Source organism: Bos indicus x Bos taurus, chromosome 16 (assembly GCF_003369695.1).
Source record: "Bos indicus x Bos taurus breed Angus x Brahman F1 hybrid chromosome 16, Bos_hybrid_MaternalHap_v2.0, whole genome shotgun sequence".
Lineage (NCBI taxonomy): Eukaryota > Metazoa > Chordata > Mammalia > Artiodactyla > Bovidae > Bos > Bos indicus x Bos taurus.
In genome coordinates this window covers 20,635,951-20,659,759 of record NC_040091.1, presented here as the reverse complement: position 1 = coordinate 20,659,759, position 23,809 = coordinate 20,635,951, and the positions used below count along the sequence as shown (strand labels likewise).

At 36.5% G+C, this 23,809-nt stretch overlaps 1 protein-coding gene across 4 annotated transcripts in view; it reads right to left on the bottom strand.

Annotated features, from left to right (window-relative positions):
- Positions 1 to 23,809, bottom strand: part of SPATA17 (spermatogenesis associated 17) — a 244,010-nt gene that overhangs the window by 56,497 nt on the left and 163,704 nt on the right. For 3 of the 4 annotated variants that reach the window (XM_027564451.1, XM_027564450.1, XM_027564453.1), the window contains one exon: positions 7,432 to 7,567. In XM_027564451.1, the coding sequence (XP_027420252.1) occupies positions 7,432 to 7,567 (136 nt within the window). Of the gene's footprint in view, positions 1 to 4,385; positions 4,915 to 7,431; positions 7,568 to 23,809 lie in introns of those variants that run through there. The other variant, XM_027564452.1, reaches the window with a different exon arrangement.

The following is a 23,809-nucleotide window of genomic DNA, read 5'->3' as shown; positions in this document are numbered from 1 at the left end:
TATTCTGGCCTGGAGAATTCCACGGTCTGTATAGTCCATGAGGTTGCAAAGAGTCGGACACGACTGAGCGACTTTCATTTTCACTTTCACTATACATGGTAAGAGAGCTTACCAAGTGGTGCTAGTTGTAAAGAACCCACCTGCTAATGCAGGGGACATAAGACATGGGTTCGATCCCTGGGTAGAGAAGATTCCCTGGAGGAGGGCATGGCCACCCACTCCAATATTCTTGTTTGGAGAATCCCATGGACAGCGAAACCTTCTACAGTCCATAGCGTCACAAAGAATCGGACACAACTGAAGCGACTTAGCATGCATGCATGCATACACAGTAAGTGTGAGGTATAGAAAGCCGTTTGAAAAATACACGTGATTTGATTTACACATTTATACAAATACATTTATATAAAATGCCTAAGATATGCAAAACTAGCTATTGCTCAGGAATACAAATATGTAATAAAAGCATAAAAGCAAAGGAAGTATTTACAATTCAGGATAGCAGATCTCTCTCATTGGAAACAGAAAAGATGGAATCATTGAAGTAACACACAAGACTTCTAAATAACAGGAATGTCTTCTCTCTAAGCCAGGTAAAGATTTCACTAATTCATTATTTTATAAATAATATTCTGGTATTCTGTATCATCTTGACACATAATAAAGATATTTTTTAATGTACAAACTATTATGTATAAAATAAGCTATAAAGTTATACTGTACAACACAGGAAAAATGGCCAATATTCTACAATAACTGTAAATAGAGCACAACCTTTAAAAATTGTGAGTCACTATGCTGTACACTTGTAACTTATATAATACTGTACATCAACTACAACTTTAAAAAAAAAGCCTTAAAAGCCAAAAAAATTAAAATTCAACAGAATAAAACATATATATAATGTACAAAAGTTTGGTGCATTAAAGAACAGAGTTAATATAAAATAATAAAGATTCTGCAAATATTTCACAGCAAATTAAAAGCTAACTAAATGAAGTACATAATAATAGAACCAATCCCCTTTATAATAATTCCACAGAATTAACCATTTGTTATTATATCTAACAAAAATATTTCCAATATCTGAGATAAAGTATCGGTACTTTCAGAAAACTGGAGGTTTCAGGGTCTGTGACCTAAAAATTCTAGATAAAAGATGTTAAGATCTTTTTAATGCATAAATGACCTGGGGAAAGATCAAGGGGATTCCTTGGGAGAAAGAACTGACAAGAAAGTGCATTCCAGTGAGCATGATAGGCAGCTTCTGTCACATGGTATACACACATCCATAGAGTTCCAGAGTCTGGGCACAGTATGGCGCATGGTCAAAAAACAGACATCTGGGCTTTGGGTACAGCAAGAGGTTAGACCAGAGAACAAGGTATAAAATCCAGCATTCCTGAAAAATAATATTTTCAGTAGATGAAGTAGAAAAAGAAGAAGATCCTATTAGGGAGACTTTGAGCATATATAATCATCTCACCCTTAGATCTGAGTTGAGTAGAAAAAAGTAAATAATTAAGTTCAGGAATCACATTGAGATTAAAAACTTTCAGAAAGAAAATATATAGGCAAGCCGCAACTCCTCTAGGTGTCAAACAAAGATGGTGCCCTACAGCATAGGGCACAGCTGCACATCTAGGGCAAGCATCTTACCCAGGGTGATGTAAACGTTACAGACCTCAGAAGGAAACGTTTGCCATAGTCGCTCTTGGGCTGTACAGTTATTAATCTAATGGAGCGATCTCTCAATCTCTTTGTGACAATTTTTATTGTCACAAAATAAATTTTTTTTAAAAAACCATTTACCATGGTTCTTAGAGACGGGGGGAAGATTTGGGAGAATGGCATTGAAACATGTAAAATATCATGTATGAAACGAGATGCCAGTCCAGGTTCGATGCACGATACTGGATGCTTGGGGCTAGTGCACTGGGAGGACCCAGAGGGATGGTATGGGGAGAGAGGAGGGAGGAGGGTTCAGGATGGGGAACACATGTATACCTGTGGCGGATTCATTTTGATATTTGGCAAAACTAATACAATTATGTAAAGTTTAAAAATAAAATAAAATAAAATTTTTAAAAAATGTGTTACATTACGTTTGCTCATCACTCAAAGGTATTATTTTAGACTCAAACACAAACTGAGTACTTAGGTTGATGTTGTTTAATCAGTAAGTCTTGTTTGGCTCTTTGCGATGCCATGGATTGTAGCCTGACAGGCTCCTCTATTCATGGAATTTTCCAGGCAAGAATACTAAAGTGGGTTGCCATGCCCTCCTCCAGAGGATCTTCCCGACCCAGGGACTGAATCCACATCTCCTTCATTGGCAGGCAGATTCTTTACTGCTGAGTCACCACGGAAGCCCACTTAGGTTAATAATTAAAGACTAATATGGTCAGTTCTAATCTACTGAAAATCTTGGAAACATCACTGCATATATTAATATCATATTTATTCATGAATTAAAATTAAAATCAGAAACTCTTGAACTCATTTTTAAAACTATAATTGAAAATTTCCACACAATGTAACAAACCTATCTGAAACAAAATATTGATGAAAAAGCTAAGGAAGTGTAAATTTATACATCTCAACACTACACATCCAAGCTATTCTATAGGTTAAACACTATTTTTCAATATAGTGTAACACAATAGTGGTTCTGTCCTAAAGGCATAATAAACTAGAGTATATGCAAAAATGTATGCATATTCAAATGCACAATACTTTATAATAAAAAACTGTATACGCTTATATTTTCCCTGATGGTTGCTGACCTCTGGAATTCAGGTACAAGGATAATCAGAGGGAGAACACTGAAGAACTTCAGTCCCAGATAGATCGTCAGAGAGACAGAAAAAGCACTTAAACTGAATATTTGATTATTGAAGACCATCCTCCTAAGCAAAATATTTTCCCTCAATTACACTGAATTATTTAATTGTTTACATTTGCTAATGAAACGAAACAACACAAAACTAACAACGGTCGGGGGCTGTTTTCAGCAGACACATAATCATCCATCAGCGTGTACAGAAAGATTCTTAAAATTATATGAAGCTGGTCTGTTTAAAGAGAAAGGCATATTTTATCCCAATCAATGCATAAGAGTAAAATTACCCATAACTGAGGCCTGTTTCTCTGATGTACAGTTCAGCTGTAATGATCCCCACACACTGCTCCTGCACATCAATTATGATAATCATAATCACGGTCGTTGAGCTGGGTGTTCATTATTATCAGGATGCTGGTGACAGCAGATTCAATCACCGGGTGCCATGGGCAAGCAGTCACAGTCCCACCCAAGTTTCTGCAGACAGCGACGTGCCACATTAAATCTATGATGTGTTCCACATCCCACTCCATTCCAAACGCCGTCGACGGTAAAGGTCAACTTTATGTTCTGTGCAATATGCTTAGGCTCTCTAAATTAATTCTTTGGAGTACTAGATATTTTTATGCTTTGTAGCTTAAAAAATTCTGTTTAGGACCAAAATGCATGTGGAAATAACACAAAAGGGCTGATCTACTGCTGTAATTCACCTATAATAAGGCGTGGGAGGAGAAGCTCTGTCAACATGAACCATCTTAAAAGTCTCTTCTTGAATTTTGCAAATAAGGGAAAACATGAAGTGGTTCCTATAGTCAGTTGTCCAAAATGCATATGAAACTCATTCTTATTCAGATAAAGGCCTGAGACTATTGTTTCTGCTTCAGTAAATATGAACATGTTCGGATGTTTTGACAATCAAAAGAATGTTTTTAGTAGAAAATTTTTTCTTGGCCAACTCTTTTAGACCTAGTCAGATAGATGAAATTAATGGTGACTGATAGATTCTCCTTATTTAATTTCATTTCTCTTTCAGATATTGAGATCAGCGCAACAAAGAATTTATAAATACAAAGTCTTTGCTGCTGCTGCTAAGTCGCTTCAGTCGTGTCTGACTCTGTGCAACCCCATAGACGGCAGCCCACCAGGCTTCCCCGTCCCTGGGATTCTCCAGGCAAGAACACTGGAGTGGGTTGCCATTGCCTTCTCCAATGCATGAAAGTGAAAAGTGAAAGTGAAGTTGCTTAGTCGTGTCCGACTCTTAGCGACCCCATGGACTGCAGCCTACCAGGCTCCTCCGTCCATGGGATTTTCCAGGCAAGAGTACTGGAGTGGGGTGCCATTGCCTTCTCTGACAAAGTCTTTAGGTGAACTTAAAAAAAGTTTGACCATTTAAGACACAGACCTAGAATCTAACAGTTAACTTAGAGCATTTTACAGTTAGATAAAAGAAATATGAGTAAATTATATGATATGTATACTTTATTATTGATTTCCATAAATTCAAAAAATGATATATATGTATTATTTTTCATTATTGATTTTCATACTGTCAGGAAAATTATATTATTTGCTCTTAATCTGCTGACTTTGTGATGTCTTTATATACTGTTCATGTTAATAACATGAAAATAAAACAAAAATATTAAATACTATTTATTAACTGATTTAATATGAATATGATTAGAGAAATAAAACATTTTACTTTTCTCTCAATGTATACCCTTTATCTTAGTTGTATAACAAATGGTCTGACAGTTACAACCTCCATGCTTAAATAAACGAAAGAGAAAAAAATTCTCCAGGCACACAAACTTAAAACATGATGCAAAGAGTGGAGAACAGGAACCAAATATATTTGTTTCTTAATTTCAGTAAATCTAATGCATTCAACTAAATCTTATGTGTATTTAAATGTTTGTAAATAGTCCATCTTCCAATAGAAGCAGCATAAAACAACACCAGTCTTTTCCCTCTTCAACATTTTGAACTCGACAACTCACTAAAACAATCCTTCATCTACTAATAATCAATAAGTTGTGGTCTCATGTCTCCAAAATCAAACAAAGTTTTATCTAAAATAAAGAAAAATCAGTGGGCTTTTAATCATTTATTGGGCAGATCACTGAGCAGCAAGTCAAAACATAAAATATTTTCATAGAAACAATAGAATGGCTACCCTTGTACTTTATAGAATCTATTGGCTACACAGGAATAATTTGTCAATCTAATAAGGTTATTTTAAGAGATCAGAGGAAGCGGAAAAGAAGGAAATGAGGACTAAAATTAAATTTGCATTTAATATCTTTCTATGTGATTTTGTGCAAGTGGATTAATGATTTATTAAGACATAAGGAATCTCTACACTTTCTTAGTTTTCAGGATCTACAAGAACAATTATTTGTCATTAACTTTCCAAGTATGTGTACTTTCTAAAAGTATACAGAGGCAACAATGATTCCTCCAAAAGAACAAAATAAACTTTTTTTTTAAAGTGAATATCCAAGAGTCTCTATAACTTGATTAATCTAGTGAGACGAATGCATAGTCTTGAAATATGTCAAACATATGAATAAACCTATGGCATAAAACCCAAAAGAACCATATTATTTTAGGAAAGAGACACTGGCGCAAGGATTTTTCTTATATTGAAGTATCACAGTGTCCTAAGATAAGTCATTTACATTTTAAAGAAATGAAATGAGGATTTCCTTGAATTAAATAGAATGGTGATGGCTAAACAGCAAAAAATAAAATTCACGTCAAATAGAAAAATGAGTTGTAGATCACATTATGTACATTCAAAATACAAAATTAAAAGGTTTAAAAATCATATTTACCCTATATTCTGAATGGCTGCATATTAGGTAAAAAACAAATGCCTGGCATAGTCTTACTATGGATTTTTTATGTAATAATATTGTTATCAACTTTCAGGTTCATCAGTCAGTGGACCAGATTGAACTACTCATTTACATATTCCTTATGCCATGGAATTAATGTTTAGTGTTCTAGAAGACCATTAAAAAAAAAAAAAACACTTAGTAGCTACAAAAGAAAAAGCGACTTCCAAAGGAATCCAAGCACGAATTCCCTTTGACAATGCCATTATTTACAATGTCCTTAAAAAAGAACTTTTCTTAGAATTTGGTAAAGAAAGATCTCATTTCCCTTAAAGATCTAACATGTTTCTTTCACTTGAGCAGTAAGGATGCCTCTGCAACTCTTGTTCTCTGCATCTTAGATTCCAACAGGTTGTATTTCCTAAGTCTCTGACCACCATAGTCACGTGCAAGCATGCTCAGTTGCTCAGTCATGTGAGACTCTTTGCAACTCCATAGACTGCAGCCCGCCTAGCTGCTTTGTCCATGGGATTCTCCAGGCAAGTATACTAGAGTGAGTTGCCATGCCCTCCTCCCAGTCCCCCTTTATTTTGTGGGCATAGGTGCTCTTCTCATCTAAGATTGTTTCCCCTTGTTTAAATTTCTAGAATATGGCCTATGTTGTATTTACCACTTGATAAGGTGCCTTCGGGGTCTTTCCTGGTGGCTCAGGAGTAAAGAATCCACTTGCAATGCGGGATACATGGGTTTGATCCCTGGATTGGGAATATCCCCTGAAGAAGGGCATGGCAACCCACTCCAGTATTCTTGCCTGGAGAATTCCATGGCCAGAAGAGCCTGTCGGACTATATTTCATAGGGTCGCAAAGAGTCGGACATGACTGAAGCAACTTAGCATGCACGCACACAAGCAAGGTGTCTTAAAAGTCCTTTTGGTAGGAGACTGTGTGTAAATGAATAAATCCTCATTGACAGACTACTAATAGAAACAATAGGCCTGGTAGTGTATGGAACTCAGTAGCTCTAGGCCCTTTCCAGAATATAATTTCCTGCTCCACTTTATCTGTATAATTTTGATATGAGTAAGTTTGAGTTTCTAATTGCTAGACAATAGGTTAAAAACCCAGTAAGAACTTTCCTTGTTACCTCCTATTGTATAAGACATGTAGGTAGGGGTTTTCCCATTTTAGAAATTTTTATTTAAGTGCTAGCAACTATAATTCTGGAATCCAAAAGTAAATATTTATCTGCTTTTTCCTTTTCTATGTCATATATATAGATAGGGTATCACATATATCTCCCCTTTCTTCTTTCCTTCTTCCCTCTTACCCTCCCTCTTTCCTTTTTCCCTTCCTTTCTTCTTCCTTCTTTCCTAAATACCTATCTACATATACACGAAGGTTGCAAGAAAGCAAGGAAGCACTGATCTCCATGCCTGAGAGTTAGCTTAACTCTATTCCACAGATTCAGACTTGACCCTAATTGGCTTTGCCAAAGCTAATGATCCATGCCATTGACCACAGGTGGCCGAACCATAAAACACAAGGAGACGACAACAAAAAAAATCCACAAAAAAACTTAAACCTCTTACTGACACAGTAAGCTGCACTATCTTCTTATAAAATAGCTAAAAATAATTCTGTAACCATGAAGATATTAGTTGTAATGAGAGTATATTTGCTATAATCAGTGTCCATTTTTAGCATTTTCAAAGAAACATTATTTTCTTTTTAATATTGCATCAACTCACCTTGTTACAGATCCATCTCTTAGGATTTTCATCTCGGAAATGTTGAGTTCCATAAACATCAGGACCATATTTGCTTGATAAATGCATTGTCGGGACGTATTTTTTGTTTTTATGATAGGAAGAAAATGGCAAAAACCTGAAAGAACATTAAGGTAATTGTCTTAATTTGATTTGTAGAGACATTTGACTAAAAAACAAAGAATTTAAAGAAGTCATAAATTTAGGGAAAATAACACATGGCTTGGAATCAGAACAACCAGGTCTTCACTTCAATCTTGGCCACTGACTATTTCTGTTACTACCTTCTATGTATCTTCATTTCTTATTCCACAAATGGAGACACTAACATTTTACAGAATTTTGTGGGTCTCAAATATTTGCTAAATATAGAAAATGTTAATTAATTAATTGTGCCAAGTAACTAAAAACTCATCACATAAGTAAAAATGCCCTTAATAAGATGGTATTCCCCAAATGTAAAGGATGGCTACCATTGGCAACTCTCATTGAAATGGGCTTTCTTCACATCTTAACTTATCCAAATAATAAAGGCATTCTTGGTACAGAGTATGGATAAGGAAGCTTTTGAGTCAGTCAGACCTATATTTGCATCTTAGCTTTGCCCCTGCTATGTTTTCCCTCATGCTATGGAGTAAACTGGAAGGAAAGTGTTAGCTGCTCAGTCACATCTAACTGTTTGAGAATCCATGAACTGTAGCCCACCAGGCTCTTCTATCTATGGGATTTTTTTCCAGGAAAGAACATGGAGTGGGTCATCACTCGCTTCTTCAGGCGATCTTCCTGACACAGGGATCAAACCCAGGTCTCCTGCATTGCAGGCAGATTCTTTACCATTTGAGCCACAAATGAACAACTTAATATACACAAAACTTACGTGGTGCTGAAAACACCATGTAAGTATTCAATAAATAATGGTATTGCAAAAGTAGAAGTAGCTTATTGTCATAGCTCTCAGTATCAGCACCACTGTCATCACCGCCGTCATCATTATCATTATTAGTTTTAATTTTATTTTGATCAACATAAAACTAAAAATTTTAAACTCTCACAGAACATCTCAGATTATGATACATTTATAGTGTAACCTGATGAATTGTTTAATCCCCCATCAAAACCTTCTGAAATAAGAGTAAAGGGATTTTTTTAAAAAGTTATAAGTTCATAGGAAAGAGGACACAAGAGAAAAAACAGAAGAGGAAAATGCTAACAAATTTTTGGCAGGTGGAATGCAGATAGAAAAGTCGAGTTCCAAAAGAGGAAGAGGCCAAAGAGAAATTATGCCATTAGTCCTGCAGAATCCTGGAAGATTCTGGAAGCTACTGCAATGGGTGAGAGTGAAGAATAAAGCTGAAAACAGGTGAGAAACCTATGCAAACCCCCAGGTTTCTCTCCCAGTTCATATATTCATAAAAAGAATGTATTCTCAGAAATATTACATCAGAAAGCTCTGGGCACAGGCAGGCCAGAGTGAGGCACCAAATGGAATATATGAATTCTAATTCAAAGATTACTCACTGAACTCTTCCCTTGCTCCTCTTGAAGTGACCTGGCAGCTTGACTAATAGATTTCAGAAGACTAACTGTTTCTTCTCAAAAGATACTGAGAGTTCCCAGTGCAACAACTTCAAATATCAACATTTGGAAATTTCTTAATTAAAAGGTCATATCCCAGTGTCTATCAGTCAAATAAGCCACTCTCACACACAAATACACTTTTAATCTGATGGTTAGAGTTTCCTTTTTAATATGAATTTATAAATGGATTGTCATTTGGGGAAACTACCAAGATGGAGGGCTTTCCTAGTAACTCAGATGGTAAAGAATCTGCCTGCAATGCAAGACTCGGGTTCAATCCCCGGGTTGGGAAGATTCCTTGGAGAAGGGAGTGGCTACCCATTCCAGTATTCTTGCCTGGAGAATTCCATGGTTCAATGAGGCATTGGCTCACACGGTAAAGAATCTGCCTGCCAGTGCAGGAGAACTGGGTTTGATCTCTGAGTTGGGAAGATCCCCTGGAAAAGGGAATGGCAACCTACTCCAGTACTCTTGCCTGGAGAACCTCACGGACAGAGGATCCCAGTGGGCTATAGTCCATGGGGTCACAAAGAGTCAGACACGACTGAGCAACTAACACCAAGATGGAAGAAAAACTCATATCTAAATATAAGAGATAATCTAAGAAGAAACATATAATATAGGAAAGAGGAGTAAACATCAGAAAATTTTAATTAATATAATCAAAGGAGATATGGTATCAATAATATTAGAGCTAGATCCTGTTTTAAATACAAGAAACTTTTAGAGGGAAAAAAGCAAGCTCTGGGAAGTAAGTATTTAATTTACGACTAAATTAAATATTCTGCCAAGAAAAATACTTTGAAATTCAGACACAGAAAAAACGAAATTGAGGTTAAACAAATTTTGGGGCAGATGCTGATATTTTCACATATATTATCTTATTTAATTAAGACAAGGAAAGGGCCTTTTTAAAAATCCCAATTCAATTGAAATTTCTCCCACTATATTCATGAATTTGTTTAAAAAATAATAAGCTTAGGAAATGTGTTATTGCATAAAGTTTCACACCTCTCTACAATTTCTTTTTAATGTTTATTAAGAAATTCCTTTTAAATATTTTTCCGAAGAAAATACCTTCTACATCTATTTAAGATAAAAAATAAACAGAACACAGAGCTTTGAATATACAAAATTCCACAAGCATGTATTATATATGCCCTTGGGAAAAGAGCTCTCATGTAAGACAGATTACGGTCCTTCCAGTGCTAATTTGCACACGGGATGGACAACACTCACACAAAAAATTAATGTGGCCCCAATGTCCCTTAGTATACAGAGGGGGTGCTGGGAGCCGGCTGCTGCACTTACACTTTTTATCACTTCTGAATTGCATTTTAATAGTACATTTTTCTTTTGTGTCTGGGCAAAATTTGCTTTCTCAAGAGACTGGATGGCTGAAAAGATAAGGCTCAAAGACTAGGTATTTCCCTGCACCTGAATTAATTTTAATTCCATTGAGCCATAATGTTTCATTAGAGAAACATGTAGTGCGTATTAAGTGCACATGTGTACGTGTATAGCTGTATATATAATGAAACTATTTAGATTCATTTTATAAATAATATTTAAAAATCTATCTTCAAATTCAGAAGAAATTATTTAAGTCTCAGATAGATTGCTATATAAAAGTACAAACAGCTATGAAAACCCTAAAAATAAATTGAGCTTTCAATCAAAAGTTTAGACAATGATCAACTTTACTTTTAAAATGGTATCTTTTAACAGTTTTAAATATATATTCAGATGTGCTTTATTCTTGCAGACAGTACTTTTCAATTAACTGAACATTATATTAAAGAAGAAGGTGTTATGGGTTTGCCTATTAATTTTTATAATGTCATCAAAGACACAGATCTGGCAGAAATTCTTAAATTCAATGTGGAGATACAGTGGTATATACAAATAAGTCATTACTTGAGTGTCTGCAGAGTTAGAAAAGAATTGGTAGAGGTCTCAGGAAGCAAAAATTAAAATTAATCAACATATACAAAATATTGGAGAAGGAAATGGCGACCTACTCCAGTACTCTTGCCTGGAGAATCCCATGGACAAAGGAGCCTGGTGGGCTACAGTCCATGGGGTCGCAAAGAGTTGGACGTGACTGAGCGACTAACACACACATACAAAATATATGGAAGTGAGTTAGAGAATGAAAATGGTTGCTGAAGAAACTGAAAGGGGCTCAGCATAACTAGAAAATTGAGTTCTTTATGAAGGAAGCAAAGGAGATCATGAACAGCTTTATAGCAGAGATGAGATGGCCCTAGGAGACTATGTATAGAAATATATTACAGATCTTTATAAATTGTGAAACATTTTTCTCCATATATATTGATTGCCCAAAAGAGTAGTTATCCAAGTCATGATGAACCTTGACTTAGGTAAATCATTTCAAACTGGGCATGGAGATAATGATTCATAGATAGCGAGACACATAGCTAGGGAACAAGTCTCAAATACCTGTTCAGGTTTCAAACATGTCCTAGAGAAGCCTTCTCTCTATTAAAGGGTGACTAATGAAACATATGTATTAAGCTCAAAGCAGGATTAAGGGTACTTTATTACAAGTTAGGAATTTGACTCCAGATAACAATAAATTCTTCAATGAGTTAAGATCACAATAAATTCTCCACTGAGTTATGCAAAGCATGTGAATTAAGTCTTTTCGCCTGGGCTAGAGGCAGGAAAAAAGAGCCAACTAGACCAAGTTTGAATGCAGAGTGCATCTTGAATGCAGAGTTCCAAAGAACAGCAAGGAGAGATAAGAAAGCTTTCCTCAGAGAACAATGCAAAGAAACAGAGAAAAATAATAGAATGGGAAAGACTAGAGATCTCTTCAAGAAAAGTAGAGATATCAAGGGAACACTTCATACAAAGATGGGCACAATAAAGGACAGAAATAGTATGCACCTAACAGAAACAGAAGATATTAAGAAAAGGAGGCAAAAATACACAGAACTGTACAAAAAAAGATCTCAATGACCCAGATAACCACGATGGTGTGATCACTCAACTAGAGCTAGACATCCTGGAATATGAAGTCAAGTAGGCCTTAGGAAGCATCACTATGAACAAAGCTAGTAGAGGTGATCGAATTCCAGCTGTGCTATTTCAAATCCTAAAAGATGATGCTCTGAAAGTACTGCACTTAATATGCCAGCAAATTTGGAAAACTCAGCAGTGGCCACAGGACTGGAAAAGGTGTTTTCATTCCAATCCCAAAGAAAGGCAATGCCAAAGAATGTTCAAAGTACTGCACAATTGCACTCATCTCACATGCTAGTAAAGTAATGCTCAAAATTCTCCAAGCCAGGCTTCAACAGTATGTGAACCGAGAACTTCCAGATGTTTAAGCTGGATTTAGAAAAGGAAGAGGAACCAGAGATCAAATAGCCAACATCTGTTGGATCATCAAAAAAGCAAGAGATTTACAGAAAAACATCTACTTCTGCTTTACTGACTATGCCAAAGCCTTTCACTGTGTGGATCACAACAAATTGTGGAAAAATTCTTCAAGAGATGGGAATACCAGACCACCTGACCTGACTTCTGAGAAATCTGTATGCAAGTCGGGAAGCAACAGTTAGAACTGGACATGGAACAATGGACTGGTTCCAAAATGGTAAAGGAGTATGTGAAGGTTGTATATTGTCACTCTGCTAATTTAACTTATATGCAGAGTACATCAAGCGAAATGCCAGGGTGGATGAAGCACAAGCTGAAATCAAGATTGCCAGGAGAAATATCAACAACCTCAGATGTATACCTGTGGCGGATTCATTTTGATATTTGGCAAAACTAATACAATTATGTATAGTTTAAAAATAAAATTAAAAAAATAAAAACCAGAGACATCACTTTGCCAAGAAAGTAACAACTATTATTTTTATGTTAAAAAAAAAAAAAAAAACTGAGATCATGGCATATGGTCCCACCACTTCATGGCAAATAGACGGGAAAACAATGGAAACAGTGACAGACTTTATTTTCTTGGTCAAAATCACTGCAGATATTGACTGCAGCCATGAAATTAAAAGACTCTTGCTCCTTGGAAGAAAAGCTATGACCAACCTAGTTCTTCAGTTCAGTCGCTCGGTCGTGTCTGACTCTTTGCAACCCCATGAATTGCAGCACGCCAGGCCTCCCTGTCCATCACCAACTCCCGGAGTTCACTCAGACTCACGTCCATCGAGTCAGTGATGCCATCCAGCCATCTCATCCTCTGTCGTCCCCTTCTCCTCTTGCCCCCAATCCCTCCCAGCATCAGAGTCTTTTCCAATGAGTCAACTCTTCGCATGAGGTGGCCAAAGTACTGGAGTTTCAGCTTCAGCATCATTCCTTCCAAAGAAATCCCAGGGCTGATCTCCTTCAGAATGGACTGGTTGGATCTCCTTGCAGTCCAAGGGACTCTCAAGAGTCTTCTCCAACACCACAGTTCAAAAGCATCAATTCTTTGGTACTCAGCCTTCTTCACAGTCCAACTCTCACATCCATACATGACCACAGGAAAAACCATAGCCTTGACTAGACAGACCTTTGTTGGCAAAGTAATGTCTCTGCTTTTGAATATGCTATCTAGGTTGGTCATAACTTTCCTTCCAAGGAGTAAGCGTCTTTTAATTTCATGGCTGCAGTCACCATCTGCAGTGATTTTGGAGCCCAGAAAAATAAAGTCTGACACTGTTTCCCCATCTATTTCCCATGAAGTGATGGGACTGGATGCCATGATCTTCGTTTTCTGAATGTTGAGCTTTAAGCCAACTTTTTCACTCTCCACTTTCACTTTCATCAAGGGACTTTTTAGTGCCTCTTCACTTTCTGTCATAAGGGTGGTGTCATCTGCATATCTGAGGTTATTGATATTTCTCCCGCAATCTTGATTCCAGCTTGTGCTTCTTCCAGCCCAGTGTTTCTCATGATGTACTCTGCATATAAGTTAGATAAGCAGGGTGACAATATACAGCCTTGACGTACTCCTTTTTCTATTTGGAACCAGTCTGTTGTTCCATGTCCAGTTCTAACTGTTGCTTCCTGACCTGCGACCCTTAAAATCTAATGCAGGAAAGAGCAAATAGCTTGTACCAGTATACAACGGGAGAAAAACAAAGTTTCATGAAAAAGAGAAAACAAAAGAGTATGGGAACAGAAAGAATTGGGGAAATATCTAATCTGTTCTTTAACAGATGGGTCAGAGTTCACTAGGCAGAAATGAAAACCGCAAAAGAGGATGCAAAAGTCGTAGACTGGTATGAGTATAGGCTCAGAGGTAAAACTTGGAACCCACATGTGGGGTCTTGGATGTGTGTAGTTCGTTGGCCTTGAAAATAGAAATGATGCTCTTCATAGGGTGCTTATACTGACTCCTCTCAGAAGATGTAAAGCTTCTGCAGCCTTATCTCATCTTCCTTAATATCCCTATGGAATACTCAGTTACTTTATCCTTTGCTCACAGATTCTATCACCAAACTCTGTAACTGTCTCTAGGGCTCTGTGTGGCCCTCTCTATGAGGGCAGACTTGCCCACAGCACGTTGAAGGCTGATCCACACTGGGGACAGAGGAAGGGTGGCCCATTCCTCTCTCTCAAAACTATGCTGCTCATTAATACCAGTTTTCTAGAACCTATCTCCAGGGAGGGAATGGAGACGCATATATCGAGAACGGACTTGTGGACCCAGTGAAGGAAGGAAAGAGTGGGACAAACAGACGAAGAAGCATCGACATAGCCACATTACCATGTGTAAATAGATAGCTGGAGAGAAGTTACTGTACATAGCGCAGGGAGCCCAGCTTGATGTCCTGTGATGATCTAAAGGGGTGAGATGGGGGGAGGGGAGGAAGGTTCAAGAGGTGGGGACGTATGTATAATTATGACTGATTTGTGTTGTTGCATGGCAGAAACAAACACAACATTGCAAAGTAATCTTCCTCCAATTAAAAAATAAATTTAAAAAACATTATGTGGCTAAATTGGAAGCCTTGTGATCTTTTGATATCAAATGTCTGACATTTCCTTTTCTTTTATTGGAGGTTTCTTACTAATGAACTCTAAAGTGAATACAGGATACTTCAATGCCTTCACTCTCTTCATTTGGAAAAAAATAAACAAAAATAAATACTTTTCCATCATCACAGATTGCGTAAAAAATGATTTCATCTTCAAATCTGGAAACCTCCTACACTTCATAGTCAATAAAATATAATGAGATTCATAGCAAATATAGTCATATGAATTGTACTGTCTTCGTATTTGACTAATTGAATTTCGTAGACTCAAAGGATAGTTTACTTCTATCTTGAAAGCGATTCTAAGATGCTATTGTTTTTCAACTAAAAAATGACCAAAGAATCAGAAAAATCAATTGTCAGTTTTATTGTATATCCTATACAGAGTGGGAAATATGCCAATTTTTTTTTTATTGTTCTTATAGGGGAACCATATAACATGCTGAAGAAATCACAAGCTGCATTAATAAAGATCTTGGTCAATGAGCAGCCTGACTTGTCCCAATCATTGACAACACTGGGAGGACAGACAGGCCTAAACAGGATACAAGAGTCAGTGCTGGGGTTCACCCCAGGATCTCTGCTGAAAGGTCTGCTGAAAGATCTATCTAAAATACTTGCAAAAGGAGAAGCTGGATTAAGAGTTTTGTAATGTTCAAAATAGACCAGTTATTTAATTGCGTGGTATATAAAAAAAGAGAAGAAAAGGGGGAAAAATCCACTATAATCTAATTAACATAAAGGAATTCCCTTAATTCCAGAGGCAATTCCCTCTGGTTTACAAAACTTAATTTGACAAGCAAGAATGCCTAGGTATAAGAGTTTGCAAACAGCTGATGAAAGAATTAGGAGAGAAAATATGAACAAGGGCAAGTCAATTTAATCTAATAAACTAATCAACAAACAAAAATTTCCATGTTATCATAAAAGTACACCTGCTCAAATATTACATATTCTATTAGACTCTAGTATTTTAATCATTATTGTAATATAGAAAATAGAAAATTTAATGTTTTGAGGGCTGAGTTATAGCCAGTTCATTTCTGATTTCATTGTCAGATGACTTAGTTCTCATTAACCAACTGTAGGAATTTTTTTTAAGGTAAAGCATTTTTAAAAGCCACTCAATTGGAAATGTACAAAGTATTTATGTCAATTGTATATGAACTAGGATGAGATATGTTTTAAATTGGTAGTATGTATAACTGACAATGAATATTGACTAAATATAATGAATAGTGAATATATAACATTTCATGATACATGTAAGTGAAATCATTGTTCCGTACACCTTAAGCTTCTATAGTGCTGTATGACATATCTCAATAAAACTGGAAAATATGAATACTGAATAATTTTAGCCCTTCTAAAAAAACAGGTCAACTGTCCCATTCATAAGAAAGGGTTATAAAATACTGAATATCTCCTTTTTCCTTTATCACATAGAATAATATAAGTTTGAGAATGAATTTAGCAATTAAAGGTATCTTTTTATAATCTTCAATATGATAAATAAAGTGTTTTCACTGTATGTATTCATAATATAAATGTCCAGATAAACCTAATATATATAGCTCATTAATACCAACAGATGGATTTCAAAAATATAACCTATCAAGATGTTTTATCTAGTAGAGTTTCAGTTGAAGAGATGTTTGTAAAATGAGTAACAACTTGAAATAGGAATTAGGCAGACCATTTATGGATGAAGACAGCTTTCGTTGAGATTTTAATGTAACCACTGCTATAAGCATTTAATATATAAAGTGTTTCATACTTAAAGTAAAATTCATAGCAGAAATTGAAAACTCATAAACTATTCAAGCAGCAGTATCAATAACATAAATTTCTCCCCCAGGGTGGTGATATAATATTTAAATATAAAAAATGCAAATGGCTAGACTATCTGTTCAGCTAGTTAGTGAGCTTGTATTACAAACTTCTAAATTTAAATGGGAAGACCTATTTTGCCCTTCTCCTTACAGTTTTCTTAGCTTAAGAGGACTAGCATTCCCTGGATATATTATTATTATTATTATTATTAACAATCTCCAGGCATGCTTATTCAATAACTTCATTACATCTGTGCAACTTTCCAAAACATATTTTACAGAGTTGACTTTACTTTCCTCTAGCTAATTGTGGAAAACTTAACCAAAAAAAGAAAAGTCTCTACTAAAGAGATACTGAATTTAAATGCCCCAGCTCCATAGCAATCACACAGGCTCTTTTTTTAATAGGCCATTTACAACATTAAATGTTTTAAGTTCAGATATATTCAGGACTTGTATAATTGATATAAAAAACATATAATTAAGCAGAGAAATAAGGCTGTGGGAAACACTTGTACAAACTACCCTTAAGAAAGTCTAAGAATGAAATAAGCTGCCACTAAAAAGAAAAACTTGCTAGGAAAAAAATCAAATGTTCTTTGTTGAGTTATATCAGAGCAGCATATTGCAAACCAGTCAGCGGATAAAGGGATTCCACGGCTAACCGTGCTATCAACTCTATGAAGCCAGGACACCTCAGCTATGTTGTTCATCGCCTTGTTCTTGGCATCTAACTCGGTGTCTGGCACGTATTAGGCTGCAGTAATATTTGAGGAATCAATGAGTGAGTGAGTTTGCAAAATGCTATGTAGTATATGTCCCCTCTTAGTAGTTTATACTAAATAAAAATATATTTAAGACTGGAAAGCCCTGTAAATGCCAAAAAAAGTTTAACTATTTCAAATATAATTTCTCCCAAGTTTATTTGATAGGATACTCATTAATATTTTCCAGACTAGAGTTCAAGAGGCAAAGTTTGGAAAATGCTGTTCTGGGTAAGAAAAAGAAAAAAAGAAAGAAAAGGCTGCCCTATTACTGGGACTGCTAGTATAGTGCTAATAAAGATTAAAGAGCAGTCACACTTGACTTCATTTCCTCTTGTTTGATTTATCTTTTAATGAGAATGATTTTGGTGATCAGATGGATTAAAACAAAACAAAATTAGTTTAAGCTCAAGTCCAATATGTAAAAAAAAAAATGCTTGACAAGGATTATACTAAGTGTACAGCATAAATCTTGGGCTCTTTCTTGAGGACCTTATCATTTAGAACAAGTGTCTCCAATGTCTATGTCTGGAAAGGCCAGGCAGTAACATACATTATGCAAAAACTAAGAGTGCAAACTTTAATCAGTCATTGCCATTTGAGACTGGGGGACTGCTGTTTCTAGATCTCCTAATTTTTAATAAAAGCCAGAAAATCTGGACTTTAAAAAGATACAATTACCATTTTAAATTACTTTTCAATCAATATAACTTTTTGAAAATTGCAGGGTCCAACTATAACACACTTGGAAGCTTTACGCAAATGACAAGTTTGTAGTTAACAATCTCTCTTCAGAATTTATAAATGAGCATCTCCTTTGTCAATGACTTCCGAGGCTCTAACCAAGATACACTGTATCTCAAATTAGACTCAATCATCATTAATTATTCTTTGAAAATTGTGAATGTACTAAAGATATACAAAAATGTATTTAAAAGCAGAACAATTTATATTCTATGATATAAAGGTGGGCTTCATCAGATGTTAGTTTCAGCAAGATTCTAAAATGGAGTATTTAAAATAAGTTAAAATTAAATTCTACAAAAGTGGTGCCAATATATTTATCTATATGACACTAATACTATTTCACCTTAATGAAAATAAAGGAGATCAAACCAGTCAATCTTAGAGGAAATATTCATTAGAAGCACTGATGCTTAAACTGAAGCTCCAATACTTTGGCCACCTGATGTGAAGAGCCAACTCATTGGAAAAGACCCTGATGCTGGGAAAGATTGAAGGCAGGAGGAGAAGGGGATGACAGAGGATGAGATGGTTGGATGGCATCACCGAGTCAATAGACATGAGTTTGAGCAAGCTCCGGGAGATGGTGAAGGACAGGGATGTCTGGCATGCTGCAGTCCATGGGGTCACAAAGAGTTGGATATGACTGAGCGAATGCACAACAAAATTTCATTTAATATTCTATATTTTGATATTCTAAATTTTAAAATTAAATGTAAATTTAAAATATTTCACATATGTATGCTTGCATCTGACTCTGCAACCCCATGGGCTGTAGCCCACCAGTCTCCTCTGTCCATGGAATTCTACAAGCAACAATACTGGAGTGGGTTCCCATTTCCTCCTCCAGGGGATCTTCCCAATCCAGGGATCAAACTCATGTCTCATCCAGTCATTGGAGTGAATTCTCTTTTCCTTTAATTTGTAAAATATCTCCTGGAATTCTTTGCTTTCACCCAGTTTCCTGACTGACTCATTTTCTGCCATACCTTGAATTAATGGCTCGTACCTTAACTAGAACTTTGCATTAGAATCAGTTGGGCATACATTTCAAACCCATATGCCTGCTGAGTCAAAATATCTGTGATTGAGACTATGGAATGCATATGTATATAATTTTAAGCTTCAAGGTGATACAGGTAAGCAACCTAATTAAGAATCACTGCCCTAACATTAAAGCAATTCCCAAGAATCTGTACTAAATCTTTTCTCTCTGTAGTCTCTCCCCTCCCTGGAAGATGCTTCCCCCACCAAGATTTTAACTGTCACCTCTGATCATTTCTAAATTTTTATCTCTATAGACAGTGTTTTTCTTTAACTCAAGACCAGTATTTTCAAATGCTCACAAGGAATATCTACCTAGATATAGAATCAGATCAGATCAGTCGTCAGTCGTGTCCGACTCTTTGCGACCCCATGAATCGCAGCACGCCAGGCCTCCCTGTCCATCACCAACTCCCGGAGTTCACTCCGACTCACGTCCATCGAGTCAGTGATGCCATCCAGCCATCTCATCCTCTGTCGTCCCCTTCTCCTCCTGCCCCCAATCCCTCCCAGCATAAGACTCTTTTCCAATGAGTCAACTCTTCGCGTGAGATATAGAATAGGCACCTCAAATAGATCTTCCCACAAATTAGTCTCATATGCCAAACCTCCACCCCATCATGCCAACAGAGCTTCTTACATGTTTTTTCTTAAGTAAGGACATCACTATCTGACCAGTCACCTCACTCAGAAGCTATCAAGTAAAGGTACTAGAGGACCTCTTGCCCCTGCACTCCTCAACCTGAGAAAATCTTTGCTCGTGGCTACACTTTCATAAGACACTGTATTTATAATGTGGCACACGGTCCCCACCCACAGTTGTCATCCATTCATAAGTTAATTGAATATGTCCGTTGACTTAACATATATTTGTTAAGCATTAATTGTGTTTTAGGCCTACAACTGGTGTGGGACAGTTTGATGATATGAATTGAGCAGGACAGATTCTCTTTCAGGAAATTTGAACCGAAAAGCTGAATTAGCTGTGGATTCTAGAGCTGGAAGGTTATACTGAATCAGGCCTGGAGTGGCCATGAAAACTAAGGGCAAACTGAAGATTTATGGAAAACAACTAAGGCCACAGATAAAGCCAGTCAGTAGAAAGAAGACAGCGAGCAGAAATACAGAGAAAAGTGGAAATGCCACTTGAGAGAGAAAACGATGCCCTTGTAGCCCTAAGGGGTCACCTTAGTCCAGTTTGTCTTTGGTTTCTATGAGACTCTTCACTGCATCTTTTAAACACATCCTTAACTTCTTGAATCATCTTGAATGTATCTTTATTCCTTGCACTGAGGAAAGCCCTAAGATGCATCTATGCCCCTGCCCACACCATCCACACCATATCATGTTGGCCCCTATTTCTGGTTTAGGGTTTACAGGATTCCACCTATAAATCAGTTTACCAGCCTTTCTCTTCTCTGTACTATCTCTGTCCTTGTTCCTGGGCAAGTCTTCTTTATTTCAAAACTAGACTGTGGCAGTGGTACCCGGACTCCCATTTCTTTACCATGGACATAGCTAGTAGAGTGATATCTCTAAGATAACTGACCTTTTCACTCCATTGGTTAAAATACTGTGATGCTTTTACACCATGTTTTATATAGTAAAGTCCAGACACTTTATCATGGTACACGTGACCCTTTATTCTCTGGCTCCACCTCTACCTTCCCTCTCATCTCTGCCACTTTGCCTAAAGTACCAAAGCTCTGAGCTAAGCATCACTAGATACCTCAGAAGGCAAACTGAAACCCACATGAGCTCTGCGCTTGTTGACAGAGAGATGACTCTGTCCAGGCTACATCCTTCAGGTCACCTTCCTTGCTCTGCCTGGCATACTTCAGTTGAGCCTTCAAGTCTCTTCTGACCTTCAACGCACTTTTGAACCCTAAATTGAACTAGGAAAGGCTGGGATGTATAAATGCCATTTCCATATAAGAATGTGAGTATGTCACAGGACGACAGTCTTTCTTTTACAAAAGCAATTCCACATGCCTTGTAAACGGACCAAAAGCTAAGTGGCAAAACTTTACTTAGCATATGTTAGCTATTGCAGTAGGGGGAATTCTTAAAAAAATGATAAAATCTAACTAAAAAGACTAAAAGTGTGTTTTTATTATTTGTCTGACGGCATATAATCAAAAGTATATGCAAGATTTTCACAATACCAGTAAAAATATTCCGTTACCACCATTAATGTCAATGTCATGAATATTAAAATTCTTAGACTTAGGTGTCTGTAAGAACAGAATTCTAGGATTCTGTGGTCAGTTATTTAAAAAGCCATCATTTCCAAGGAAACAGCAGACATAAAGAGAGCATGTTTCTCACTGTAGAGTTGAAGTAATAAAGGACTCTTTTGTAGACAAATTCTAGAACTTCTTAATTATACACAGGCTTATTATCTGTATCCCCAGTGTTATAAAGTACCAGAACTTCATTAGAAAAATTAAGCTGGAAAAATGAAGGCAGCACTTTGTAAATTTCCACTGGAAATTAGCTGGGAGAGGCAGAGGAATACTGGATCAAAAGAGGGTAATCACGCTTAACCGTGCCCTAGAGCACCCGCGTGGATAATACGATTTGCACAGTAACTACCTCTCCTATTACTGCTTGTTTGGAGTACTCTGTGTTAATGGGGTTAGCTAATTTAGTATTTTAACTTAAAAAGGCTCTACTGATTAATAAATGTTGCACACTGTGCTAGTAATTAAAATAAATGGAAGAGTTACAAATAAAAGTTGAATTGTTAAGAAAACATTATCTGAAAATGTATGATAATCCCTATTTATCATAATACAATAACAGTTCAGAAAGTATGCAAATTGTAAAGGTCTAAAGTGTTGCAAAATCACACAAGTCAAAAAAGTTTTGAGATGCATTAAATTTCCTTATCATCAGTGTTAGTGATAAATAATATAACCATATCTCATCTATGGATACACCATGGTTTTTAAATGTCCTTTAAAAAAAAAAAGTTTAGTTCACTACTGTTCACCTACTCTGAATAATGAAGGTAGCAAAATATGCCACCCTGAAATAGGCCACTTTGGCCAAGGATTATTTTGAGCTAAAACCTCTTAAAAACAATTGGTACAAGAAAAGCGAACTTACTTTCTCTTTTCCGCCTAAAACCAGGAGATTACACTCCCACATAAAAGATGCCTTTTCTAAACCAAGAGGAAAGAAAATTCCTATCACCAGACATGTGAGGTCACAGTGTAGAGAATTCTGTACAAACAGACCTTGTTAAATAACTTTTATCTTCCTTTGGACTCCCCATATATATTTGCTGTTTTTTACAATTGCTTCTCATTGCTCAACTCAATATGAAAGAACATAGGGTTTGCCACTTCTTTGGGTGTTCATTTTCTTTATGAAGGCTATTGTAAAACTTCTATTAAATAAATCTGTATGCTTTTCTCCTTTTAATCTGTTTTATGTCAATTAAATTCTTAGGCCCAATTAAAGATCCTAAGTGGACAGAAGTAAAGTTTTGCCTCTTCTATAAAAATTATCAGAAAATTGATACCTTTCATTTTTCATTGGACTGTCTGTACTCAGGCTCTTATGAAAGGCTACACAAGTTTAAAATATAATATTCTGGGAATTCCTTGGTGGTCCAGTGGTTAGGACTATGAGCTTTCACTGTCAAGGGCCTGAGTTCAATCCTAGTCAAGGAACTAAGATCTAACATGATGTGGCCAAAAATACAGATAGATGAATAATTGAGTAGCCATTCCCTTCTCCAGGGGATCATCCTGACCCAGGGATCGAACTCAGTTGTCCTGAAATGCAGGTAGATTCTTTATCATCTAAGCCATCAGGAAAGCCCAATATATATATTATCCTCACAATATGATTAAATCTTGAACTTCTCTTTATAGGAAAACTCAAGCCACAGTCATATCGTTTTTTATTCCTCGAAGTGTCTGCAGAAGAACCTTGAATCCTTGGGGATCTAAGGATTTCCCTCAAATTTAGCTCAGGTTTGTAATTAACCTAAACACCAAAGTCTGATCTAGCAAGCTAGCTCCTTGATTTGAAGGACACTTGTATTAGTTTTGTATTTCTGCTGTAAGAAGTTACCATCACAGACTGAGTGGCTTTAAGAGTAGAAATTTATCATCTGAAATCTCTGGAGGCCAGAAGTCTGGGGTGGGTCTAACTAAAACTCAAGGCAAGGCATGGGAGGGTTGCATCCGTTCTGGAGGCTCTAGGGGAGAGGCCATGTCTTCACCTTCCCCAGCTTTTAGAGGCCGCCAGCATCTCTTGGTGGTGGTCTCTTCCTCCATCTTCAAAGCTAGCAAAGATGAGTTATCCATCTTTCATTGCCTCACTCTGATCTTTCTCGTAGTCAAATCTCTACTTTTGAGAACCCTTGTGATGACAC